A 24,281-nucleotide genomic window follows, 5' to 3' on the forward strand; every position below is an offset into this window, starting at 1 on the left:
ACAGGTGAGAGTAGCTGATTGAAGTGCTATTTGGAAATTACATTATTCTAGACATGTTATCTGTTTTAGACTAATCGAGATGGTGTGATTGAAGGAAAGAAGAGAAGTTTGCTTGTGTTTTTTTTCAGAGAGAGTGCTTCATTCTTCAGTATAAGATTACTTGCAATTGTTTCAAATGAGTTGGATTTTCTTCTCTCAACCTAGGTGCATAACCTTCACTAGCATTAATGAGAACAGTTTGTATCAAGAAGAACTTACCATCCCTTTCAGCCTCGCCCTTTTAAATCATACTACATTAGTGCTATTGAATAAAGAATTTTATGGAAACATTATCCAGCTACTGTATTGAATTTCTGCTTCCAAGTTTAGCCTTCATGCTAACCTTCTGAGTGCTACTATTTTCTCCATGGAAATTTAGACTTTGGCACTACACTTGTCTATTTTGTGCCAGAGTGAGAACAAAACCATGTTGTACTCAAATTGTGTGTAGTAGATTTGCAATATTTGAAGGTGTAAATTATTTCTGTGTGGGATTGTGCAGTGTGCTGCTCTAACTGTAGAGATGATATTGAAACACACAAACATGAACTGAATGCTCAGTAGACTTCAATTAGTGGCATGTCAATTACAGAGCTAATTAAAGAGAACAAACTGAGAAGGCCTTGTTTCATACATCCTGGAATTGTGATCAGCTAATCATGCATGTTGTATGCAGAGGGAGATTGCTTCTCAGAAAGTGGTACACACTATGCTGAAGAATATGTGATACATACATATTTAATAGATAATTGCTTTTATGCTGTAGTTTTTCACTCTGCATCTGTCAAAACAAGGAAGGAACATTCATGTACGGCACTTGTCACACCTGGTCCAATAACTCTTAAGAAATAGAGTATTGTAATTACTGAGACATAAGTGAGAAACCTTATAAAATAACTATGGTGCTAATTTTTTCCATATTCTGTGGCAGTTTCAAAAGTAAAGGTGAGAAGAATAAGAGACTTGTATCTTGTCCCAGAAGAATCCTTTTACACCAGGTGATAGAGTAAATCTTATTAAATGATTATTCAGATACAATCAAAAGGTAGACTCCTCAGTAACTCTCAGATACATGTCAGTGATTCTTTTATTACAGTTTAATGAGAGTAAACAAATGGCATAGAATGGCCATAGGATTATTAGATCAACAGTCAGCGAACTGGCCACACTAATGGTTGTTACTGGATAATTCTGAAATTATCTTGGGAAGAATCTGTCAGTGCAGATGCACTTACCTACAAGCAGTACACATCATGAGTGCTTTCGAGGTACAGAAAGCAGCAATTGATCAGAATCCACTGAGATTGAGTAGAAGCCCAGGCCAGTGTCTCTGTCTTGACAGAATGCGTTTGGTGGATGTTGTTTTTGAAAGCCTCAGTGACAGGTTCATCCAGTTTCTTGTTTCCCCCCTTCTTGTTTGTATCGTAGTACACACTGAGGCATCCGCTGAGATCATGTCTTCTTAGGCTAAGAAGTGTATGTCTGTAGGCTAAGAGATTTGTCTTCCCATTCTCATCCTGACCCCCTCCCCTGACTGTAGAGGCTAAAAAACAAGAGGGCAAGGGAGCATCACTGTCCTAGGCAAGGAACTGAGTCAGGGAGAGAGAGAATGATCAGTCAGCTGCCAGACAGAGAGGGACAGAGTCCAGCAGGCACCTTTCTCGCTGGATCACAGGGTGCTCTGTTCTTTTTCTGGCAAGGCAAAATTGGCACACTTGAGATTTTCCTTTGTTTTCTTTGAAGCCTGCGTTTGGCACGAGCCAGTGAGAAAATATAGGTTGGCTTCAACAACGTTCTTAGTACCCTGCTACTCTATTAGATCACTTACATGTATTTGAAAGTGGTGAAACTGCCTGGAGATAATTGATCAGGTCTATCTGGGAATTTAATTTTGTGATGCAATGTTTGTGTTCAGTTAGTGAATGGACTCAGAGAAATATGACATTTCACAGAGGAACAAGTTCTACATCTTCAGATATTCAGAATGTGTTCTTGATGCTACTGAGTATTTAAAAATGTGATATAATAGTAGCTGGTTTTGAAGAATGATTACATTTAGTCTTACCTAGCCCTCCACAATAAAGAAATGGCTGCAAAGTTTATGAGGAGTTCAAGCCATAGTGAAACAGGCAGTGCCAATACTTATGTGTTAGTTAAAAGTAACAGTTGATGCTTTCCAACTGAGAAATATGTGATCCTGTACCGCTCAGTGCAAGATTGCAGAGATTGCAGTGGGAGTCAACTGGGGTTAAAATAAAATAATTTTTCATCAGAGTTTGGCTTAACTGTTTCATTAATTTGCATGTGAGTTACAATTAATTTTTAAAATTTGAATAAACATTGTCCTGGAAGTATCTGCATGTATCTCCCATGTTCTTGTGCACATCTGAAACTGTGAATTCTGCTATTGTTTTTCAGTCAGTGTCTTGGTGTCTTTCCAGCATGTTACTCTATGGAATAGGAAAGAGGCAGAAAAAAAATCCTGTGCACCACATGGGTACAGTACCAGGTGGATCTAGTTCAGATCCTCAAGCATCCTGCACCATTATGCTTGGGGTGCAGCTGTAGTGCCATGTGCTCTGGTCTGTCTGATGGCTAGTCTGCCAGGAATGGACAACAATGGTGAGCGAGGAAAGCAAATCAAAACTTTTCATTTCTGAATGCCTGTTTGTAGTCAGCTAGAAAGTGTTTGAGGATATAGGGATATACTATGGGGAGTGCATTATATTGAAGCCATAATTAATACGCCATTTCCTTTAAAAAAGGAAAACCTTAGAGCTTCATTCTTAAGCAATTCTGGTACTCATCCCTGTGTTGGTGAACATGTGATGCATGTGACAGAATTCAACAAAGGTCAGAGCAGATTCTAAGCAGATTATAAGAGGGAATATAGAAGTTGATAGTAGTGATGCAAAATACAAAACACTTTGTCACCCTCCCATTTGTGAAGGCATTACTTGACATAGATAAAAAAAAAAAAAAATTAAATGTACTGTGTCAGCTGCAGGAATTTTTGAACCGAAGTTGGTTTTTTTCCTTACGTATGAGAAATGAGGTAACTCATTATACAGTACCCTTGTTTCTGGGTATAAAACAGAGATAATCACATTTTAACGCACAGGAAATCAGTGCACAAAACTGCTGTGGATATACCGTTCCACGCTGCAGTCTGGAGCACTCTGCATCTTGCTGTCGTTCTCCCCACCGGAGGGGGAAAGTGGGGTTTGCCCAGCGCGGCTCCGTGCTGTTTGCCGTGGCCGAGACCGCAGCGATCTGCCAGCAGAGAGCGGTGCAGCCCCTCCGCTGTGTTTGAGGGGCGCTGGATGGAAGCGTGTGTCGGGGACAAAGCGGGTGAGTGAGGAGGATACAGAGAGAGAAGCACTAAACGTAGAGACAGAAGTGAATGTGAAAGGTGAGACAGGCAGGATGCTCTCAAGGAGAAAAATAATGAAGATGGAGGAAATGCAAGGTGGGCATGAAAAGAGCAAGGGAACCCCCAAAATAATGACGCATACTGGAGAAGAGGAAAAATACAGAAAAGAGAAAGGAAAGGTTGGAAAACAGACCTGGAGGATGAAAGCAAAAGGTCTTGTAAAGTGATTGTGGCATTCCTATTACCCCCTGAGCCAGAGGAGGGTTGCAGTTCCTGCTGCTGGCCACGGAGGAAGGACAGAGACCCAGAAAGTGCTACTGCTTTTTAGTATCATGGAGTGATACATTGTCATTTGGATCATTATTCCTGTGTCTGCATACTGATATTATTCTGTGATTAACAGAAGAGGAAAAAAAATATCAGAAGATGATTTTCAAAATGTTGTTTTTGGAGAGCATTGTTTCCTGTGGAAGTGTTTTTGCCAGGGTGCAAGAACTGTGCCACAGCTTGTATAGCATTTATTCCTGTTTGTCTTCCCTCCCTTCCCTCCCCCAACCTTTAATAATACATTGTATTGAGATGATCAGGTAAATTTAAGTGGCAGAGTATGGTATTTCCTGCTTCTAACTCCAAAAGTACCTCATAATCCAGCATCACAAAGTGTGTGGGACTGTCACTATATTTTAGGGGATGGAGGGAAGGGGAAAGGAGGCTGTCAGTTCTTGCAGTGGGTGCAGCATGTCCACAAATCCAGATTATTAAACGTTTTTCTGGATTACTAGTTGAATGTTGAAAGCAAATACTTTTTTCTCCCCTTCTTCCAGTAGCATCTCCCCAAAGTCTTTGTAAAATGTCAGGGTGTTACGTAAAATCTGCAGCTTTCTAATGGTACTTTTGGGCTTACTGTGACCTTTTGAAATCATTACAACGCCCACCCCCTAAGGCCCCCCAACTTTCCTTACTTAATTGCACATGGGAATAGGGAAATAGGAATCCAATTTATTGTTATCCAGGTGGCATTTCCTGTTACTTAGCTTTATAGTTTTGTGTATGTCAATTAGTATGCAGAAAGCTGGAAGGATGCCTGTAATTCCAAAATGAACTCTCTGTAGCTCTCTCCCTCCCACTTGTACTCTCCTTTTAGTACCGCCCCTTCCATGCACCCTTTAGCCAGCAGCAAGACAGCTGTGTTTGATCATAAACCACTTAAACTCCAGGCTCACTGGCAGGGGAAACTTTAGCGTGAAGTGCAGCATTGGTCTGTCTCGGGGAGGGAAGCTTTCTTCTCTCTTCCCTTCTCCCTCCCCAAACACTGAAGACTGTAGCAGCACTCTTAATTTCTCTGTGAACTTACATGAAGCTCAAGAAATTTTTCTGAGTACATTAAGCGGCATTGGGAGATGTCCTTAAACAGAGTAGTGGAAGAGAGCAGCATAAAACAGCAGAGATGAAGCACGACTTGCAGATGGACTAAGACAGCCCTGAGATCCTGGCAAGCAGTTCCTTCCCTGCATTCTCTGAGCACTTCACAGCACTAACAAGTCTCTCACAGCAATGGATTGTCTGTGAAGTCAAAACCAGTTTGACTCTTTTAGAAGATCTTGCACCATTAATTTAAACTATCAGTGTGGGGTAAAAATGGCTGTCTAGAGTAAAATGTGTAAGACGTAAAAATTTTGAAGAAGAAAGTATTGAATCAGTTGAACAAAGCTTCGAAGCATTAAAATCTGCAGAAATCGTCAAGCCCTGAGAAGTCTAATCATGAATTCTGGAGTTGCTATGAAATATGGAAATGACTCTCCTGCAGAGCTGAGTGAGGTAAGCAATTTCAGTGCCCTTCTTTATGCTTTAAAAAGAAACGCTCCCCTTTTGGGCTTTCAGTCTGCAAGCAATGCAATTAAAAATTAATAGAATGTGTATCTTGCTATAACTTGCCGTGCCAGTCAGGAAATGACCTGAACTTTTTTTCTGCTTTACTCTGAATAAGTGGTAAAAAGCAAATGATTGTAACCATCTAGAGACATTTTTGCTGTTGCCCTGCCGCAGATTCCCTTGCCTCCCAAGAGCTGTGTTTATACCCAACGTTCATCTTTGCAGTAGGTGAAATGTGGTGATCTCAGTTGAGATTAAGCAGATGGTGACTAATTTAGGAGGGAAGTGGGGTGAGTGGAAGATGAGAAATATTTATTGGTTAGACAACAACATTGGCAAAAGTTGTGTTTGCCTGTATTTAGCCAAGGTGATGATGTTTCTTTAGGTTAGATGAATTAAGTTACTTTTCTTCCTTGCCTAAAAGAAAAAAAAAGCCATGGGAAACTTTTTGCTTTTCCATTGGAAACCATAGTAAGCTATTATTTCTTATACTTGTGGGTTTGTCTGGGTTTTTTTATAACATCATTGTGTGTGTGTTTTTAATAAATTTGAAATTAAAGCCATATCAGATGTTATGCAAAGGCTTAATGAAGATTTTAGAAGTGGCATATTTTGGCAGTTACTGAAATCTCTTAGATATGTCATCCTTATGGGCTTTACTGAGAACTGCTAATTTAGTTATGCTATGAAATCCCAACCATTTTATTAAGGTCATTTTGTAGAAAATTGAATCTGCAGTCTGTATTGTCCCAGTTTAACTGAAATGCTTCTCTTTCCCTTTTGCCCATTTCTTTGACACACTTTTTATCGTAACATATCCTTTGTTTACTTTATATGTTTGTTCTTTTAGGAATATTAAGTAGCATATGCTTGGCAGAATGAGAGAGTTAACTATTTCTGGAGTTAATTGTACAGAGAAAGGAGACAGTGAGATATAAAATGGAAAATAAATCAGTAGGCTAGAGAGGGGGAAAACAGTGTGGGAGGAAGCAGAGTAAATGTGTGAGACCTAAGCAATGCAAGAGGAACAGAAGGTTTGTGACCAGGCAGTTGTGTGAAAGAAATTTCATACATGTTCTTCCTTTAAGTACAAAAGGGTTCAAATTCATTATCTCTGTGTTACTTTTTCAAATGATTGCCTAGAAATTGTGTACTGGCAACACAGCATAAATGGAGTTCACAAAGTCACTGTAAAAGCCCAGGTTACTTTTGGGAGGAGACTGCCACGGTCTTTCTGGCTACAGTTGTACTGATGGCCTTGCTGATCACTGCTCTCTATCAACTCAACATTTAGTTTTCAAGACTGAACCACATAAAGCATGGAGTATACACAAAGATTTGATGCTTGGTTTGCTATTTGGAGCAGGCAGTATTTACAGGTAGCACTGCTACCTATTCAAGTTTACTTCACACATCCACAAAATAAGACTTCTGTTGTAAGAAATAACTTTTTCTTCTGATGTTTTAACATGGGAAATACTGAAAGGACTCCATGACTGTGCAACATTTTTGTTGGGTTTTTTTGTTTGGGTTTTTTTTTCCCCAACAAGCTTACTTTAATACTTAATTTACATTTGTACTCTGGCACTACAGGTAAGTTAGAAATAGGCTCCTTTCTGACTGCAGACAGAGGAAAGTTCTTACACTCCTGACTTTCCTCAGCTGCTGATCATCATTTCTTTGCTGCTAGTCTTCACCTCTGCAATTTGAGGTGCTTGCGTGAGTGTGCTTTGGCCTGTGTCACTCAAAGGGCCGGGTCAGCTTCAGCATTGGTCTTGGATAAAACAGTGTGGTTTGAATGAAGCAGGGAGGCCTTACAGAAGCATCATATTCCACCTCCCATAAGGGAGAAGATGCATAAGGACACTGAGATGCAGTTAGTTGCTCACCTCTAACTTTTAATTACTCAACCAACTCCCTGTAATTTGTATGCTTATATTGGGCCTTTTCCTATTGGGGGCTGGCACTGTTTTGCTTGCTGTAATTGAAGATAGAGAGCCCTGGGTAAAGGCTGTACATATGGTTCATATATCTGTTTCTCACCTCTTTGTCATGCTCTCCCCCTTTTCCTTCCTTTCTGGCTATATCTTCTGCATGCCATGTTTATTTTTGATCAATGGGAGACAACAGCATTGTGTTCATTTTAACAATGGAGAAATTTTGAACTGGCTACAATAGGAGTTGGATTAAATGACTGCTGTCTTAGTGTGTTTTCACCTGTACCTCTACCTCCACAGTCAGCTCAAATTTTCACATTACTGTGGGCTGCTACCAGTCTATATGTCTGAATGGCAAATATGATAACAGACCAAGAAAGAATATGATTCACATGATGCACAGTAGGTTTTGGTGTAGGCGCCTTGATCTCTTTATCTCAGTACATGGAGCTCTAGGCATGAAACTACTGTTATTAAAATAAACAGGAAAACTCCAAAGCCCTGAAGATATAGTAAATGCATTCTTGAATGGATGCATTAGACAAAATAGAAAATGAAATTACTGCAATTCATTCCATTTGTATTGAAACTTTCTACTTGAGATTTACATCCCTCTTTGGGAAATGGGCAAAAATTAAGGAAATTTTTTTTTTTTTTCAAGACACAGTATGATTGTAGAAACTTGTGTGTGGCTGATGTTTGCTATTCCTAAACTCTTGTCCAGGTAAACAGAGATCTTGATAGTCTTTATTTACTGCTCTTGCCCCTGTCCAAAGGTCATGCAGACAGCAGAAAAAAACCCTGATTTCCGTTACAGGTCAGTCAGACTTCCACAAAACTCATTCTCTGTGGTTCCCTAACTCCTGTTTATCGATACGTGTATCAGTACATGTTACCCCATCTTTTCTGCTTTTCTTTCCCTTCTACTTTCTCTTCTGTCCAAAGAAAGAAAGATTAGCCAGTGTGCTGTTTGCATGGTAGGTTCAGTGTGTTGTAACTACCTAGAGAGGTAGAAGCAGCATTGTTCTTACATCGCAAGGTTTGCTTGGTGGTGGTGTTAGGTTTTAGGGGTTTTTTTAAAATACGATACATTGAGAGGCAAATCTTGAAAATACAGAATTTGCAGATGACCATGAGAATGTACAACAGCCTTAGCACCTTTGTAAATACGTAACAGTGTCCAACCCAGTTCAGTTCTACTATTATGAAATGGACCTTCACCTGTCAATATTATGGCTTAACATGATTTGCAGAATTTGCTTTTTAAGGCTTGATCAAGGAAGGATGTGTTTTGTATGCAATACATGCACCCAAATTAGCTAAGTGGTCTTTGGATCCCTTTGATTTTTTAGTCATACAGTGCTGTAAACCTTTAATGTAATTACAAGGCATATTTTTAAAGCCAACATCATGAACGTTACTGAGAACACGCACAGGTAAACAGTTGAGTGCACAGAAACTGCAATTATAGACTGTTTTTTCATGGTTAAAAATGAAAGTTTATATCATAATTTATATGCTTTGTACATATTCATTCATTTGTTCTGCAGAAAGAGTTGTTCATCTAGAAGGAGCTGAATTGTCTAGTCTGTATTTTCTTCTTCTTCTTCTTCCAAATTCAAACACACCATCTTTGACGCAGTAAGTCCCTGAGTCTCGGATGGCTTTAAGCCCCAGCATTCTTGGGAGGTATCACTACATACTAGCTTTGTTCTTACATGCTCCCCTGGCCATCCACTGTTGAGATGGTGTGCTGAGGTAGGGAGATCTGTGGTCTGACCTAGTACAACTGCTAGGCTAAATGTGATCAGCAGTTATGCCCATGCCTAATTCTGCAACAGTTTAAATTAGTAGTGCGGGAACATGGAGGAAATATAAGTACTGAGCTTAATGATATTTTTCTCAGTTGTATGCTTAAGGGCTAAATTATATCTTTGGATTAAGAGCCAAATTATGTTCTTGGATATAATTTTCATTAAAATGAGCCTTGTGAATTTGCTGATGGTAAGACTATGCCTAAGAGATTTTATTGTGAGATAAGGGCTAGTATTATAGTATTGAAATACATTCAACACTTTAGATGCAGATGATTTGTATAATGTGATTGTTTATTGTATTCTTTTAGCATTTGCTATATAAGTTGATGGTGTATAACTTCTAAAAAGGATATATTCTTGTCTGCATAGCAAAATTAGAAGATACCATGCTGGTTTAGGTGCATACTTTATACCTTCTGCTTCTTTCTTTGTGCTTGGAAGTCAAGTGTTTAGGATGTGAATGTGGTGGCTTGCAGCATTAGATACAGCTACATATTCTTTAAGCATTTACATTGACTGAAGTAAATAGGTGGACTGTTTGTCTTAGGAAAATGTGTAAGTTATGTATTTGTTTTGTAAGTTGGAGTGGGGGAGGGAAGATAGGATGCAAAGTTTGTATTTGCGTAGGAAGCAGAATAGTGAGTTCATAAGAAAGGTTTCACCAAAATCTTGTATGTAATACCAGATGTGAAGAACTAGAGAGAGCGCCAAGTTTGAAAGGCTTCGTGACTTTTTAAATGTTTTTATGGTAGGATAATATTGCACTTTCTTTTAATATTTGTGTTCCACTGCTGCTATACTTAGAAACTATACTTTGAGGAAAAAATTATGTAGGAAAAGAATTACAGAAAGAAAAGAGGCTGCATGGCTTGAAGATGTGTACATGAGGCCAGTAAGTAAGTATGAGGAGAGCTGTGGGATGAAGTGGGTAACCAGCAGAAGAGGGGCCAAGCCCCATGTTCAGCAGCGGCAATCCCCACCCTGAAGTACTTGCCTGTGTGTGTCTCTGTTCTTTCAGAGCAGGCATCAGCTTGTGCTCACACTGTATGTACATATCTGCTTCCTGAATGGTCTCTGGCCATGCAACAAGCACGCCAGTATGCTTCCAGTATGTCTTGTGAGCAGGTAAATGCCATTTCCTACTGCAATTCCATCTCTGCTACTGGACGTGGCCTTGGCTGTCAAAGGTCTATGTAACTTGTAACAAAGAACAGTGTGCTACGTGTTGCCACAAGAGAAGGTATATCTTTTCCCTGGTCAGAAGATGGTTTGGGAAGTGTGATAAATCCTTATTGTCACTCCTTTAAAATACTGAAGCCTTGCAATAGAACAGAGTGTAATGTGGTTATCAAATACTAAACATGGCATATTTTTACATTATTTTAACCTTGAAAAAGTTGTCTAAATTATTTATTTGGTAAGAGTAGACAAACCAAAAGGTGAACAGTGTTGGTGAACTGCTAAAGTCTTAGAAAAGTGAGCACAGCAACCCAGTATGCTTAGATCAAAGTATCTTAAGGGTAAGCTTTCTGAAATGGATTCTAGTGGACATCTGGATAAAACTTTCATCTGGTGGTAACAGTAACACCGGTAGCCTTACAAGAGTGCTCTCAGCTTTATTGCTCCAGAGATGCTGAGGCAGAGTTTGCAAATCTTTGGGTGAATTCTGTCCTCATTCATGGTTCAAGTGGGCTTTGTGAAGTACTAGTCAATCTTGCAAACCTGACATTTTCCCCTACTATTATCTTGAGGGGTGTTGAGACAGTAAATGTGAAATATAATTACAGAATTTAAAGAGGTACTGTGTGTCTCAGTTACACTGATTAGCTATCTGTCCCGATCCGATATCGGGGAGCTTTCAATACGATCCCAAGTGAGATTAAGACACAAATGAGGTCAGATGTCGTACAACCTTTTAGCTTTATTTTTTTATGAACAGGGGGATAAGGACTGTATATGAAGAGACAACCGGGAGAGCAGGGAAGAGCAAAGAGAGGGGGGGAGAGAGAGAGAGAGAGAGAGGGGAAGGTACCAAGTCAGGGACGGGTCTATTTACCACCATGCCGAGTCCAGTGACGTTCCGTAAGCTCCTCTATGGTGTCCAACCGTCGCAGGTTTTGTCGAAGCAGGTCCCAGACGATGCACGAGAAGGAGAAAAAGGAGAAAAGGCCCGCCGCTTACCGGAGCGCGTGCGCTCCTTTATATAGGGCCCCACGCTCATGCGCAGATCGCGGCTGCGTACGTGCAGTTCGTGTGGCACGTGCAGTACATGTTGCCTCCCCGTGAAGCCTTTTCGCGCCCTGGCTTTTGCGCATGCGCATGGCGGCACGCGTCGTGCGGTGCATGCTGCCTCCTCGTGAAGCCTTTTCGCGCCCTGGCTCTCGCGCATGCGCACAGTGGCGCTCGGCCGCAGACCGCGGGGGGGGCGGGGGGGAGCAGTGCCCTCCGAGGCCGGACGTTAATGCAGGGAAATGGGGGTGCGTTGGCAATGTCGAGACAAACTGCATACAGTAGCGGTCCGCTACACTATCCTAATTTAAAGGAAAGATTTCAATGGGAAACTTTAATGGATGTGCTCCTGGATAGTGACCATCAAGCCTGAATGCAACTTTTAGATTGGATATACTTCTGCTCTATTTCGTGGATCTACTACAGGTTATTTATCTCTTTGAAAAATCTAATTTATTTTTATAGCTTATTTTGAAATCTTATGTTAAATTATATAGGTGAAATCATCCTTTGAAAGAGGGAGGTCAGCTTTTCTGGAGTCATTTGGGCATCCACAGTTTTTTGATAGACGAGTTTGCTGGTATGTTACCAGTGAGCTGTACTGCTGATTTTAAGATCATGGTTAGAACATGAACGTGAATCCATAGTTGAGCTGAGGGGGCGCTGGCATGATCAATGTATGTAATTTACACTGTGACTGATGCCAGTGTAAAAACTGTAGTGACTTCAAAGAAAATTTTTTTCTGGATTTGTGTGAGCTGCTTATCAGGCACAGAGTGTGTTCCAGGCTTGGATGTTATTAAATTGGAGCACAATAAAAAGATTAGTCAAAATGCCCAGACACTGTCAGCACAGATAATGCTCTTCTGCAGCCTCCTAATGAAAAAAAAGACAAAGATTATGTAACTTATCTGCCTGATATTTTAATATTCCTTGCTTCTAAAACATGGTGTTTGAAAAATGCCTTATGGGCTGAAAAATCAGTTAGGAGAAATGTATGCTGTGAAGGTAACATTAACAATGTATTGGATCCTCTAAGTGCTTTTAGAGACTTGATGTTTTTATTCTTAGATAAAAAAGGCAGAGTTCATTCCTGGGCAATTTTTGGAGATAAAGATCGACACCCTTTCCCTCCTCCCCTTCCAAACTGTGTTGGAAAAGAAAAATGTATTTTTGTCTTTGTCTTTGATCTGGCTTGACCATACCAGGACATGACTCTGTGTGGGAACAATTGCAACACTCTCCTTTCAGAAGGTATTTTTGTGTGTTCCTCTGTAATCCATCAATTTGTAGTCTATAAAGGAACACATAAACAAAGGCTTCTGAAAGAAGAATCCATAGATTGCAGAGTTAATATTTGCAAAGGCAGAAGTGTCTATGATGGATCTATGTGTGAAGAGAGGACACAGAGAGAGACTTTATAATGGGATTGGACAGCTATGGTGGGGTATCAGGTATTGTTGTTCTGGATCTCTGAGTAGTTTAATACACGAGTGAAAAGTAAATGTGTTCTTGTTTCTAGGTTTTTTTCCTTATGTTTAAGTTTTATTGTCTTTATGGCACTGTATAGTATTTCTAGTTGCAGGTTTTACTTTTGCTGGGAACTTCTGCTTCCTAAATAGCATGGAAAAGCCTATTTGAGCTTTTCTGTTACATATAGTAATAATATACCAATGTATGTACTCTGTAGGGAAATGTGATGATCTCTGAATTCAAAGATTCTCTGTGATGGAAGGACAGACGTTTGGTGTGGGGATCTGGTGCTGGTAAAGGTAGTGTTTTGACACTGGTGGCAGTCTGCATTAGTCAGTCGCATGTCAGGATTTTCCATATACACTAATTTTCTGCATGAATGATTTATATTTTCTGAAGATTTAGATTTTTACCTTCTCTAATGAATAGAAATACAAATTAAGATTCTGGAAATTGGCTTATATATTCCAACTCTGTTGTAATCATACATGAAAATTTATCATTGAAATTAAAATATTGATTGATAGAAATCTTTTCAGTTCTACCAAATTTAAAGAAATACAGAAAGAAGTATTTTGTCACTATGCTCCAGATAATTCGCATTCTTACTCATCCAGTCCAGTATTCACCCCTCCTATGTATAAATTTTTGTCCTAGATCATAAAGGTGACTAGAGAGTATTGTCTTTTTTTTTGTTTATTTTGCAAGTGAAAGCTTCTGCAAGCATGTAGTTTGTATCTAAAATTCTAGAGGAAAAAAAACCCCAAACCCTGGTTTTATTTTCCCTCAGTTTTTCAGTATTGTTAGTTGTGATGATTTTTTTTTTTTTTTAGGTAAGACATTAAACCAGCGTCTTGGTTGAAGAGGGGCCTTGGTTGTAGAATAGAGATGGCACCAGAGCTGTTTGGGACTTGGGCTGTGTCTCCATGTGTTGATTCTGAGTAAATCTCCCTGCTTGTCTGTGCATATCTTTTCTTTGTCTTGACTCCCTTGACCATAAACTCTCCTAAACTAAGGATTGTTCCTTATTGTTAGCATGGTGAAGCTATGATGGGACTGCTGCTCCTTATTTGAATGTGTGTAATTAATAATGATGTGAATCACTTAAAGATCCCAAGATACTTATAATGAAAAGTTAGATGTCAGCAAAGAGTTGTGGTACAATTCAGAGCTTGGCGTTACAGATACGTTATGTGAGCTGGAAGCAATCATGGTAACAGGTAACAGTTTCCACAGTGGCATTAAGTCATCCACAGTCCAATTCTCCATTTTGTGGTCTCAAACTCTGTTTGGAGTGCTGCTCTGTGCTGTTGAACATATGTCTTGATAGGCACATTGAAAAAGCTACTTCTCTCATGCATCTTAGATTATACAAAATATTTTAAAATAATATGTATGTAAATATTTAGCTTTAGGGGGTGAACCTGAAATTGAAACAGAAATGCTTGTCGTGTTTAAATTTGTGTTTATGACTTAACTGTGTTCAGGTGTTCTTTTCTGCAGTATCCAGATGTCTCTGTTTTAAAAAATATTTCTAAATGCAGGTAAAAATGTGATCAGTGTGAGACAACTGGCATTACTTACTATATTAAGAACTTTTTGCTTTGAGTGTGTCATTGCTTGTTTGTGCTTGTGTTGTTCCACTATTTTCAGCTAAATGAAAAGGTGTTGTAAAGGACAGTTAATTATTAATGGCTGCTACCATAATAAAACCCACAAATTTTCTTATTAAAGTATAGAACATTGAGCAAAATAAGATGGAAATAGATTACCCTTGTTAAAATACTAAGTTTGTCTTCATGTGTTAAATATGGATAATGATTAAGGAAATCTCAAAATTTTGGTTGAAAATTTACCTTTACAATAAAGCTTTTTAAAAGTGTTTTTTGTAATGTAACACAGTGTTAATATTTTTAGGTGGAACTGAAATTGACATCTGTTAAGGTTGCTTCCTAATGTAAACTCCTGTTGCATTCTAGCTTTACAAGACTTTGACCATTGAAATTGCAGTCTGAATTTCTTAAGAAAATTATGAGACAAAATGTTATGTTTGTTCCCACAAATGAAGCTAGTGAAACAGACAAAGCTTCCTCATGTTAAAAATACAAGAACACCTAATGATTCTCTCTGCTGCCACCGAAGGTTTGCAATAGAACTTGGGATTTGCCAGGGTATTAGCATTTATGTGATTCTGTTTTAACTGATCTTGCGAAGGTATTCAGGGAAGGAGACAAAAATGTTTGCAAGTGCCAAGTACAAGATTTGTCTAGATCACTGCAGCTAAAGCTTACGTAGTGAAAATTTCACTACGTGTGCTTTATCTTGGACATTAGTGGAAGTCTTCCACAATTGTTTCCCTGGGTGTTTGTGTTAGGCTAGAGTCACTGTGACAAGGTGTGAAGATGTCTGCTCTTTTCTGGCTCCAGACAATTCCCACTCTTACCAGTCCAGCCTTGTCAGATGTTTCTGAAGATCATGCTTTCTGATTAAAAGTTTTAAAGGACGAGAGCTAGACTTGGAAATGAGAAAAAGGCACAAGGGAGAGTAGAGTCTGGCTGGCAGTTGCAAAGGAAGATGGAAGGTGGGCTGGAAGGAGAAACCAGGACTTGAAGTGAGGAGGTGGCATAGAGGGACAGGGTAGCAGAGGTCACTGGCGGTGCTCCTTGGGCGGGAGGCTGGGTACGTTACAAGGTGTCTGTGCTGGGAGATGAGGATGGGGACGTGCGAGTCTGGGGAGGGAGGGTGGCCCAGAAGGATGTAAGTGAGATCTGGCTGTGGGCCATGGAACAAAGAGTTGGGCATAGAGCAGACTGGAAAAGAAGCTCAGAAGGGAGAGACTAGACCTGATATATGTGGGTGTAGGAACTACATGCAAGCTTCCCATCTGTGCAGAGGAAAAATATTGTGTGGTTGTAATATCTATCCATTTTAATACGTTAGTGCAAAGGCTTTGAATTATGTTTGTATTAACGTTGTAAATCCAGCACTCCTAAGTTTTGGCTGTTGGATTTTGAACCATGATAATGCTTCCTTTTTAAAACCTAGTTGGTTGTACTATTATTGATTGCATGCTAAATTTTGTAAATTACCATCACCAGCCTTTGTAGAATTTTGGAAATGTTTCAGCAGGTGGTTGCTGGATTTTATTGCAGATTAACAGGATATCACTAGAATGTAATATATTACAAAGTAGAAATTTGTATCAGGCTTATGGAAAATGGCCATCTGCTGATAACTGAATAAGATACTGTTTTAAAAATAGGCCATTTATAAATTTTAAAATGTGAGGATATTTTAGTGTTTGCTAGAATCATAACAGCACTTCTGGTTTGTGCTCTGCCAGAGCAACTTTTTGAAACGTTTCCAAAAGACTAAATTATTTAGTTGCAGTGATGGAATTATAACTGCCAACATAGAACTATGATACATGGTTGTGATGACAGAGAAATATAACATCATGACTGTGCTATGTGATAAGTCCAAAATTATTTCATTGATGACTCAGTGCCCTTCTGAACCATGTTTGCAGAGGTTTGAATGAAGCTGGTGTTCCAATAAAACAGCACAGGTGCTGATCTTGCTAAGACTGTTCTTTGTAGACTGTAAGCCCAAATGTATCATTTGCTTGCAAAGATGATATGTTATCTGGCCTTCATCTACAAGAGGCTGAGATAACCCTACCCCACACTGTTCTCATTTGCTGTTAAGAATTGTCCTTCGGGGGGCTGAACCCATCTAGTTTGATAATATTTTGCACTTTGCATCCTATCTATATTGCATGGGTTGCTTCTCTTAAACTATTGCCAGGTATTAAGTAGTATAATGTAGTTCGTTGTTGACTCTAGTTGGGGTTGATACTACCATTCTTCAAGTGGCATATCAGCTATATCATTGTTTCTTGGACTGCCTGGGCTAGTGTGCTTGAGATGGGTTTTGCAGCCACATACAGAAACCTGCAGAAAAGACCAGCTACCCAATTAAGAATGGTGTGCTGAGGACCATTCTTTGCTGTTGCTAGATGTGTATAAGTTCATTTTTCTGCCACTTCATCTCTTTTTCCCTTTTACTGTACCATGCTATGCAAGCATAATTTCTGCAAGTTATTGATGCTGCTGTTGTCTGATTTACTGACTCCGGTGGTTCTTTTTATTTAAACTGATTTGCAGATGTACTTAGTTCTTTTTATTTAAACTCATGGTGGTCTACCTGTTCATCAGCTGGTTCTTTCTCTTTATATATGGTAAACTGATTCCCATAGGAACAATTTATTCTCTCATGATGCTTGGTATATGTGGTGGGTTGACCCCGGCTGGAGCCCAGGTGCCCCCCAAAGCTGCTCTATCACTGCCCTCCTCAGCTGGGCAGGGGAGGGAAAATATAACAAAAGGCTCCTGGGTCAAGATCAGGACAGGGAGAGATCACTCACGAATTACTGTCACGGGCAAAACAGGCTCAACTTAGAAAAAAATTAATCTAATTTATTACCAAACAAATCAGAGTAGAGTAATGAGAAGTACAACCAAATGTTAAAACACCTCCCCCCCACCCCTCCCTTCTTCCCGGGCTCAACTTCACTCCCCATTTCTCTCCCTCCTCCTCCTCCCCATCAGCACAGGGGGACGGGGAATGGGGGTTGTGGTCAGTTCATCACACGGTGTCTCTGCTGCTCCTTCCTCCTCAGGGGGAGGACTCCTCACACTCTGCCCCTGCTCCAGTGTGGGGTCCCTCCCACAGGAGACAGTCCTCCACCAACTTCTCCAACATGAGTTCTTCCCATGGGGTGCAGACCTTCATGCACTGCTCCAGCGTGGTCCCTTCCATGGGGTGCACTCCTTCAGGAACAGACTGCTCCAGTGTGGGTCCCTCACGGGGTCACAAGTCCTGCCAGCAAACCTGCTCCAGCGTGGGCTTCCCACGGGGTCACAGCTTCCTTTGGACATCCACCTGCTCCGGCATGGGGTCCTCCACAGGCTGCAGGGGGATCTCTGCTCCCCATCATCCTCTGTGGGCTGCAGGGGGACAACCTGTCTCACCATGGTTTTCACCACGGGCTACAGGGGGATCTCTGCTCTGGCACCTGGAGCACCTCCTCCCCCTCCTTCTGCACTGACCTTGATTTCTGCAGAGTTTCTCAGATCTCACTCTGGCTGCAAAAGCTACTGCTCCTCTTTTTCCCCCTTCTTAACTGTGTTATCCCAGAGGCACTACCACCATGGCTGATGGGCTCAGCCTTGGCCAGCATGGGGTCTGTCTTGGAGCTGGCTGGTACTGGCTGTTGGACATGGGGGAAGCTTCCAGCACCTTCTCTCAGAAGTCACCCCTGTAGCCCCTGCGCTACCAAAACCTTGCCATGCAAACCCGAAACATTCCACCCCTCGCTTCAGTGAATCACATATTTAAGAATTATCATTAAAATCCACATTCATCACACAAAATTCACAAACCTCAATCACATCAACAAAAACCCAGAATTTCCCACACCAAAATCAAAATAACATCATCACAACACTGAACGAAAGTGGACAATTTACACACTCAATCCACCCCTTGTCCCTTCACCGCAATTAGAAAAACAGAAATTCCTCACAGTCATTCCACTTTATAGTTATGTTCAGTCCGTGTTTTGCCCGTTGCCTCTTCCAGTTACTGTCCTTATCTTGAATTCCTCACGCCCCACATTGGGCACCAAACAGGGCTGCTTGCTTACCCCTCCCCCAGGGATGGGGCAGAGAATGGAAAGAAAAGGTAAAACTGGTGAGTTGGGGTAAGGCAAGTTTACTGGGACAGCAAAGGGAGAGGGAAATAACAACAGTACTTATAATACACGCAGTGGGTGATAACACAAGGCAATTTACTGATCTACAAGATGCTCAGCCCATTCTCCCTGACTAGCCCCCTTCCCCCTTTATGGTGAGCATGACCATGAGCACAAGGTGTGGAATAGCCCCCGGCCAGCTTGGCTCATACTGTCCTGGCTCCTTGGGAAAATTAACTCTATCCTAGCCAAAAACAGGACAGTATACCAGAAGTCCAGATATAACTAACCTGTTGGAAGGTCTGGCCCATGCTAAATAAGTATGCATTTTCTTTCAATGAAATCAGTAAATACATTAAATCTATGATGGAAAATTTAGCTCTGCCTGTAGCATGATGTGTCAGTTAACTGCTGTGAATGATAGCAGTATGACAGCAATATTGAGGTAACTGGTATACATAAAGGAAAATAATTGTTACAAAATTGCCTATGATGCTTTTCTTATGTCTTATGAGATGCTGGTTTTAAGAATGGAGAGAATCTCTTTCTTTCTCCTGCTCTGCTGATGGATACCTTCCCTGTGGTGCAAAGTAGGAAAAAAGTATATTGATTCATAACAGTCAAGCCATGGTGGCATGGAGATCTATATTAATTTAGTTCCTCTGTGAGAGATCTCTGCAAAACACAGAACTCTTTTTTCATGTTTTTTAAAACGTACAAATTCTATCTCACATCATGCAGAGCTGAATACCTGTGAACAACTGTAATTATCTTTCTTTGTGAAATTCCATGCAGTTGAATTTCAATACCTGCCCCTTCTGCAATGGAAATAAATATGCTAATTGCTTTTTATGAAAGTAGGTTTTCTCCCTTCCTGTGAGAATTTCTTTAACTTCCTATTTTTCTGTGTTGTATATTTTACTGAATCTCTTTTTATGTCTTATCTGAACAGTTTTAAACCTAATAATTTATGCCAATGAGGTATAGGTAAGTGTCATATCTCATTCAGAAATGTAACATGATAATATTCTTCAGTAATGAGATTTCAGTTTCCGTTACAGAATCATAGAATGGTTGAGGCTGGCAGGGACCTCTGGAGGTCACCTGGTCCAACCCACTACTCAAGCAGGGTCACCTAGAGCCAGTTGCTCAGGACCATGTCCATATGGCTTTTGAATATCTCCAAGGATGGAGACTTTACCATCTCTCTGGGCAACCTGTGCCAGTGCTCTGTCGCCCTCACAGGGAAAAACTGTTTCCTCATGTTGAGAGGGAACCTCCTGTGTTTCAGTCTGTGCCTCTTGGCTCTGGTCTTGTTCAATTGCATTCAGTTTTGGGCCCCTCAGTACAAGAAAGACACTGAGGTGCTGGAGCATGTCCAGAGAAGGGCAGTGAAGCTGGTAAAGGGACTGGAGCACAAGTCTTACGAGGAGCAGCTGAGGGAACTGGGGTTGTTTAGCCTGGAGAAGAGGAGGATGAGGGGAGACCTTATTGCTCTCTACAACTACCTGAAAGGAGGTTGTAGCCAAGTGGGTGTTGGTCTCTTCTCCCAAGTAACTAGTGAAAGGACAAGAGGAAATGGTCTCAAGTTGTGCCAGGAGAGGTTTAGTGGTCAGGCATTGGAACAGGCTGCCCAGAGAGGTGGTGGAGTCACCATCCCTGGAGGTGATCAAAAAACACGTAGACGTGGCACTTCGCGCCATGGTTTAGTAGACATGGTGGTGTTGGGTCAACAGTTGGACTTGATGATCTTAAAGGTCTTTTCCAACCTTAAGATTCTGTGATTCTATGGTCCCGTCTCTGGGCACCACTGAAAAGAGCCTGGCTCTATCCTCTTTGCACCCTCCCTGCAGGTATGTATATACATTGATGGGATCCCCTGAACCTTCTCTTCTCCAGGCTGAAGAGTCTGAGCTCACTCTGCCTTTCCTCATGTCAGACATGCTCCAGTCCCTTCATCATCTTGGTGGCCCTTTGCTGGACTCTCTCCAGTATAACCATGTCTGTCTTGTACTGGGGAGCCCAGAACCAGACCCAGTACTGGGGAGCCCAGAACCAGACCCAGCACTCCAGGTGTGGCCTCACTAGTGCTGAGTGGAGGAGAGGGATCAACTCCCCTGTCCTGCTGGCAACCCTCCACCTAATGCAGCCCAGGATACCATTGGGCACCTTTGCTGCAATGACACGTTGCTGGCTCATGTTCAACTTGGTGTCCACCAGGACCCCCAGGTCCCATTCTGCCAAGCTGCTTTGCAGCTGGGCAGCCCCCAGCCTGTACTGGTGGCTGGGATTGTTCCTCCCCAGGGGCAGGACTTTGCACTTCCCCTTGTTGAACTTCATGAGGTTCTTGTCAGCCCATGTCTCTGGCCTGTCCAGGTCCCTCTGGATGGCACATGACCCTCTGGTGTATTAGCCCCTCTTCCCAAATCAGTGTCACCAGCAAAGTTGCTGAGGGTACACTCTGCCCCATCATCCAGCTCATCAATGAAGATATGAAATGGTATGGGACCCAGTAATGGCCCCTGGGGTAACTGCTTGTTATTGTTCTCCAACCAGACTTTGTTCTATTGATAACCACTCTCTGGGCCTGGCCATTCAACTAGTTTTCAGTCCAGCTCACCAGTTGCTCATCCAGCCCACACATCAGCAGCTTCTCTAGGCAGAACTCATGAAAGATGCTGTCAAAGGCATTCCTGAAGTCCAGGTAGACAAAATTCACTGCTGTCCTTTCATTTACCATGCCATTGTAAAAGCTGATCATGTTGGTCAAGCATGACTTGCTCTTGGTGAAGCCATGCTGACAACTGATGATTTTCCTGTTCTTATTGTGCCTGTAAACTATTTCAAGAATTAGCTGCTCCATCATCTTCCTAGGAATCAAGGTGAGGCTGACCAGCCTGCAGTTCCCCAAGTGCTGCTTCTTACCTTCTTGAAGATAGGAGTGACATTTGCTTTCCTTCAGTCATTGGACGCTTCTCACAGTCACCATGATCAGTCAAAGATTGTTGAGAGTATGCTCGCAATGAGATGTGCTAACTCCCTCAGCACTTGTGGGTGTGTCCCATCAGGATATACACTTATGTGTGTCCAATTTGCCTCTCTTCCCTGACCTGATCCTCTTCCACCAACAGTATGTCTTCCTTGCTCCAGCCTTTCCCTCTGGTCTCTGGAGCCTGGGATTCCAGAAGTCTGGTCTTGCTAGAAAAGACTGAGGTGAAGATAGTATTCAGTACCTCAGCCTTTTCCATGTCCTCTGTCATCAGGTGCCCTGCTTCACGCAGCGGTGGGCCCACATTTTCCCTATCCTTCCTTTTGTTACCTTTCTACTTGCAGAAGCCCTTCTTGTTGTCTTTGACATCTCTGGCCAGATTCAATTCTGTTTGGGTTTTGGCTCTCTTAACCTCATCCTTACGTGTTTGGACAATGTCTGTATATTCCTCCTACATTACCTACCCCTGCTTCCACCTTCTGCATGCTTCGTTTTTGTGTTTGAGTTTTGCTGGGAGCTCCTTGTTCATCCACGCAGGCCTCCTGGTTTTCTTGCCTGACTTCCTGCTTACTGGGATGGACTGCTCTTGAGCTTCCAAGGAGATCGTTGAGGAAGGCAAAGTATGCTCTGCTGAAGTCCACGGTTGTGATCTTGATTTTTTTTCTCCTCTCGGGATCCTGAACTCCACCATCTTGTCGTCATCAGAGTGATCAGATAATATTTCTCTATGTGCATGAACTATGATGCCTTTGAAGATGATAGGAGCAAAGTATGTATTGGAACCAAAAAGGAAAAGCATATATAAATGATTTTTAAAAAGCCCGTGGGAACTTTTAGTGAATAAACAAAATATCCACTTGCAAGAACATTTACTAAGTTAATTCTGTCAGAAACTTCTCTGTCTTGGAGTGGCAAGAAACAATAGTATCCTACCATGATTAATTCCTTACAAGAAAGATACATCAGAAATTGTGAACAGTTGGTAACCTTAAATTATCTGATTTAGCCTGTGTGTTGGGTTTGCGTGGCAAGGTTGGGGGGGGGGGGGCGGGCTACAGGGGTGGCTTCTGTGAGAAGCTGCTAGAAGCTTCCCCTGTGTCTGACAGAGCCAATGCCAGCCGGCTACAAGACAGACCCACCGATGGCCAAGGCCAAGCCAATCAGTGCCTCTGTGATAACATATTTAAGAAAAACAGTTAGGGAGAGCTTTTGCAGCCGGAGAGAGGAGGGAGATGTAAGAAACTCTGTAGACACCAAGGTCAGTGCAGAAGGAGGGGCAGGAGGTGCTCCAGGCATCGGAGCAGAGATCCCCCTGCAGCCTGTGGTGAAGACTATGGTGAGGCAGGCTGTCCCCCTGCAGCCCATGGAGGAAGGATGAGGGGGTGTAGAGATTCCACCTGCAGCCCGTGGAGGACCCCACGCCAGAGCAGGTGGAGGCACCTGAAGGAGGCTGTGACCCTGTGGGAGGCCCACACTGGAGCAAGCTCCTGGCAGGACCTGTGGAGAGAGGAGCCCACACCAGAGCAGGTTTGCTGGCAGGACTTGTGACCCCATGGAAGAGACCACGCTGGAGCAGTTTGCTCCTGAAGGTCTGCACCCCATGGAAGAGACCCACGCTGGAGCAGTTCGTGAATGAGTGTAGCCCATGGGAGAGACTCACGTTGGAGAAGGTCGTGAAGGACTGTCTCCCGTGAGAGGGACCCCACGCTGGAGCAGGGGAACGATGAGAGGAGTCCTCCCCTGAGGATGAAGAAGTGGCAGAAACACCGTGTGATGAACTGACCGTAACCCCCATTCCCCGTCCCCCTGTGCCGCTGAGGGGGGGGTGGAGGTTGAAGCCGGGAGCGCAGTTGAGCCCAGGAAGATGGGAGGGGTGGGGGGAGGTGTTTTTAAGATTTGATTTTATTTCTCATTCCTCTACTCTGTTTTGCTTAGTAATAAATTAGATGAATTCCCTCTCTAAGTTCAGTCTGTTTTGCTCGTGATGATAATTAGTGAGTGATCTCTCCTTGTCCTTCTCTTGACCCACAAGCTTTTTGTTGTGCCTTTTCTCCCCTGTCTAGTGAAGGAGGGCAGTGATAGAGCGGCTCTGGTGGGCACCTGGCCCTCAGCCAGGGTCAACCCACCACATCCTGGAATAGTTAAAGTACCAAGTTTCCCAGATTTAGTGGGTATTATTTAGGCCAAAGTGTGATACCCTGAATTTTGTACAGAAAAGGTAAGTAGAACAACTGATAGAGTAAGTTTTGTGTTCAGTTTGAAATGCCAGTAATATACAGTACCACTGCAATGACAGTGATGCTTTGTACTTTATAGTGCATTTCATTTGAGGAGCTGAAATAAGCTATGCACCATTACTGATACAATTCTGTCGTTGTAGTGTATGAGAACTTACATTTCAATTTGTTAATTATATTATGATACATGCTTTATCAGAAATCTTGTTAGTCAGACTGATAACTCAGTTCCAGTTGCCTGGCTTGGTCTTGCAGAGAGGAATGTGTCTTATTGGGGGATGGCTATGAAATTACACTTAAAAAAAATATATAGACAAGTTTTTTAGAGGATTTTAATGGTAGGCTGTGTTGGGACAGTTTTACTTTTTAAGAATGACAGCGTTGCAGCTTTGAAGCAGATTTGATGGCATTGCTTGAGATGTTTTGATTTAGTAATTTTGAGATAATAGATTAAAAAGACAAAAAAAAAGGTGACCATGACACATAGGATTTTTAGACCATAGTGTTTCCTGTTTATGTATTTAAAGATAAATCGCTAGCAAAACTGGTGGCAGTCCTTT

General features: G+C 41.8%; 1 protein-coding gene across 4 annotated transcripts in view; it reads left to right on the forward strand.

Moving 5' to 3' along the window:
- MCC (MCC regulator of Wnt signaling pathway) overlaps window positions 1–24,281 on the forward strand; it is a 220,054-nt gene that overhangs the window by 50,677 nt on the left and 145,096 nt on the right. Inside the window, exon 1 of one of the 4 annotated variants that reach the window (XM_075740726.1) lies at window positions 4,602–5,230. The exons of the other annotated variants lie outside the window; for them this stretch is intronic. Within the exon in view, the coding sequence (XP_075596841.1) occupies window positions 5,174–5,230 (57 nt within the window). The 5' untranslated portion in view covers window positions 4,602–5,173. Of the gene's footprint in view, window positions 1–4,601; window positions 5,231–24,281 lie in introns of those variants that run through there. 4 annotated transcript variants of the gene reach the window in all.

Source organism: Balearica regulorum, chromosome Z (assembly GCF_011004875.1).
Source record: "Balearica regulorum gibbericeps isolate bBalReg1 chromosome Z, bBalReg1.pri, whole genome shotgun sequence".
In the NCBI taxonomy this organism is placed as follows: Eukaryota; Metazoa; Chordata; class Aves; order Gruiformes; family Gruidae; genus Balearica; species Balearica regulorum.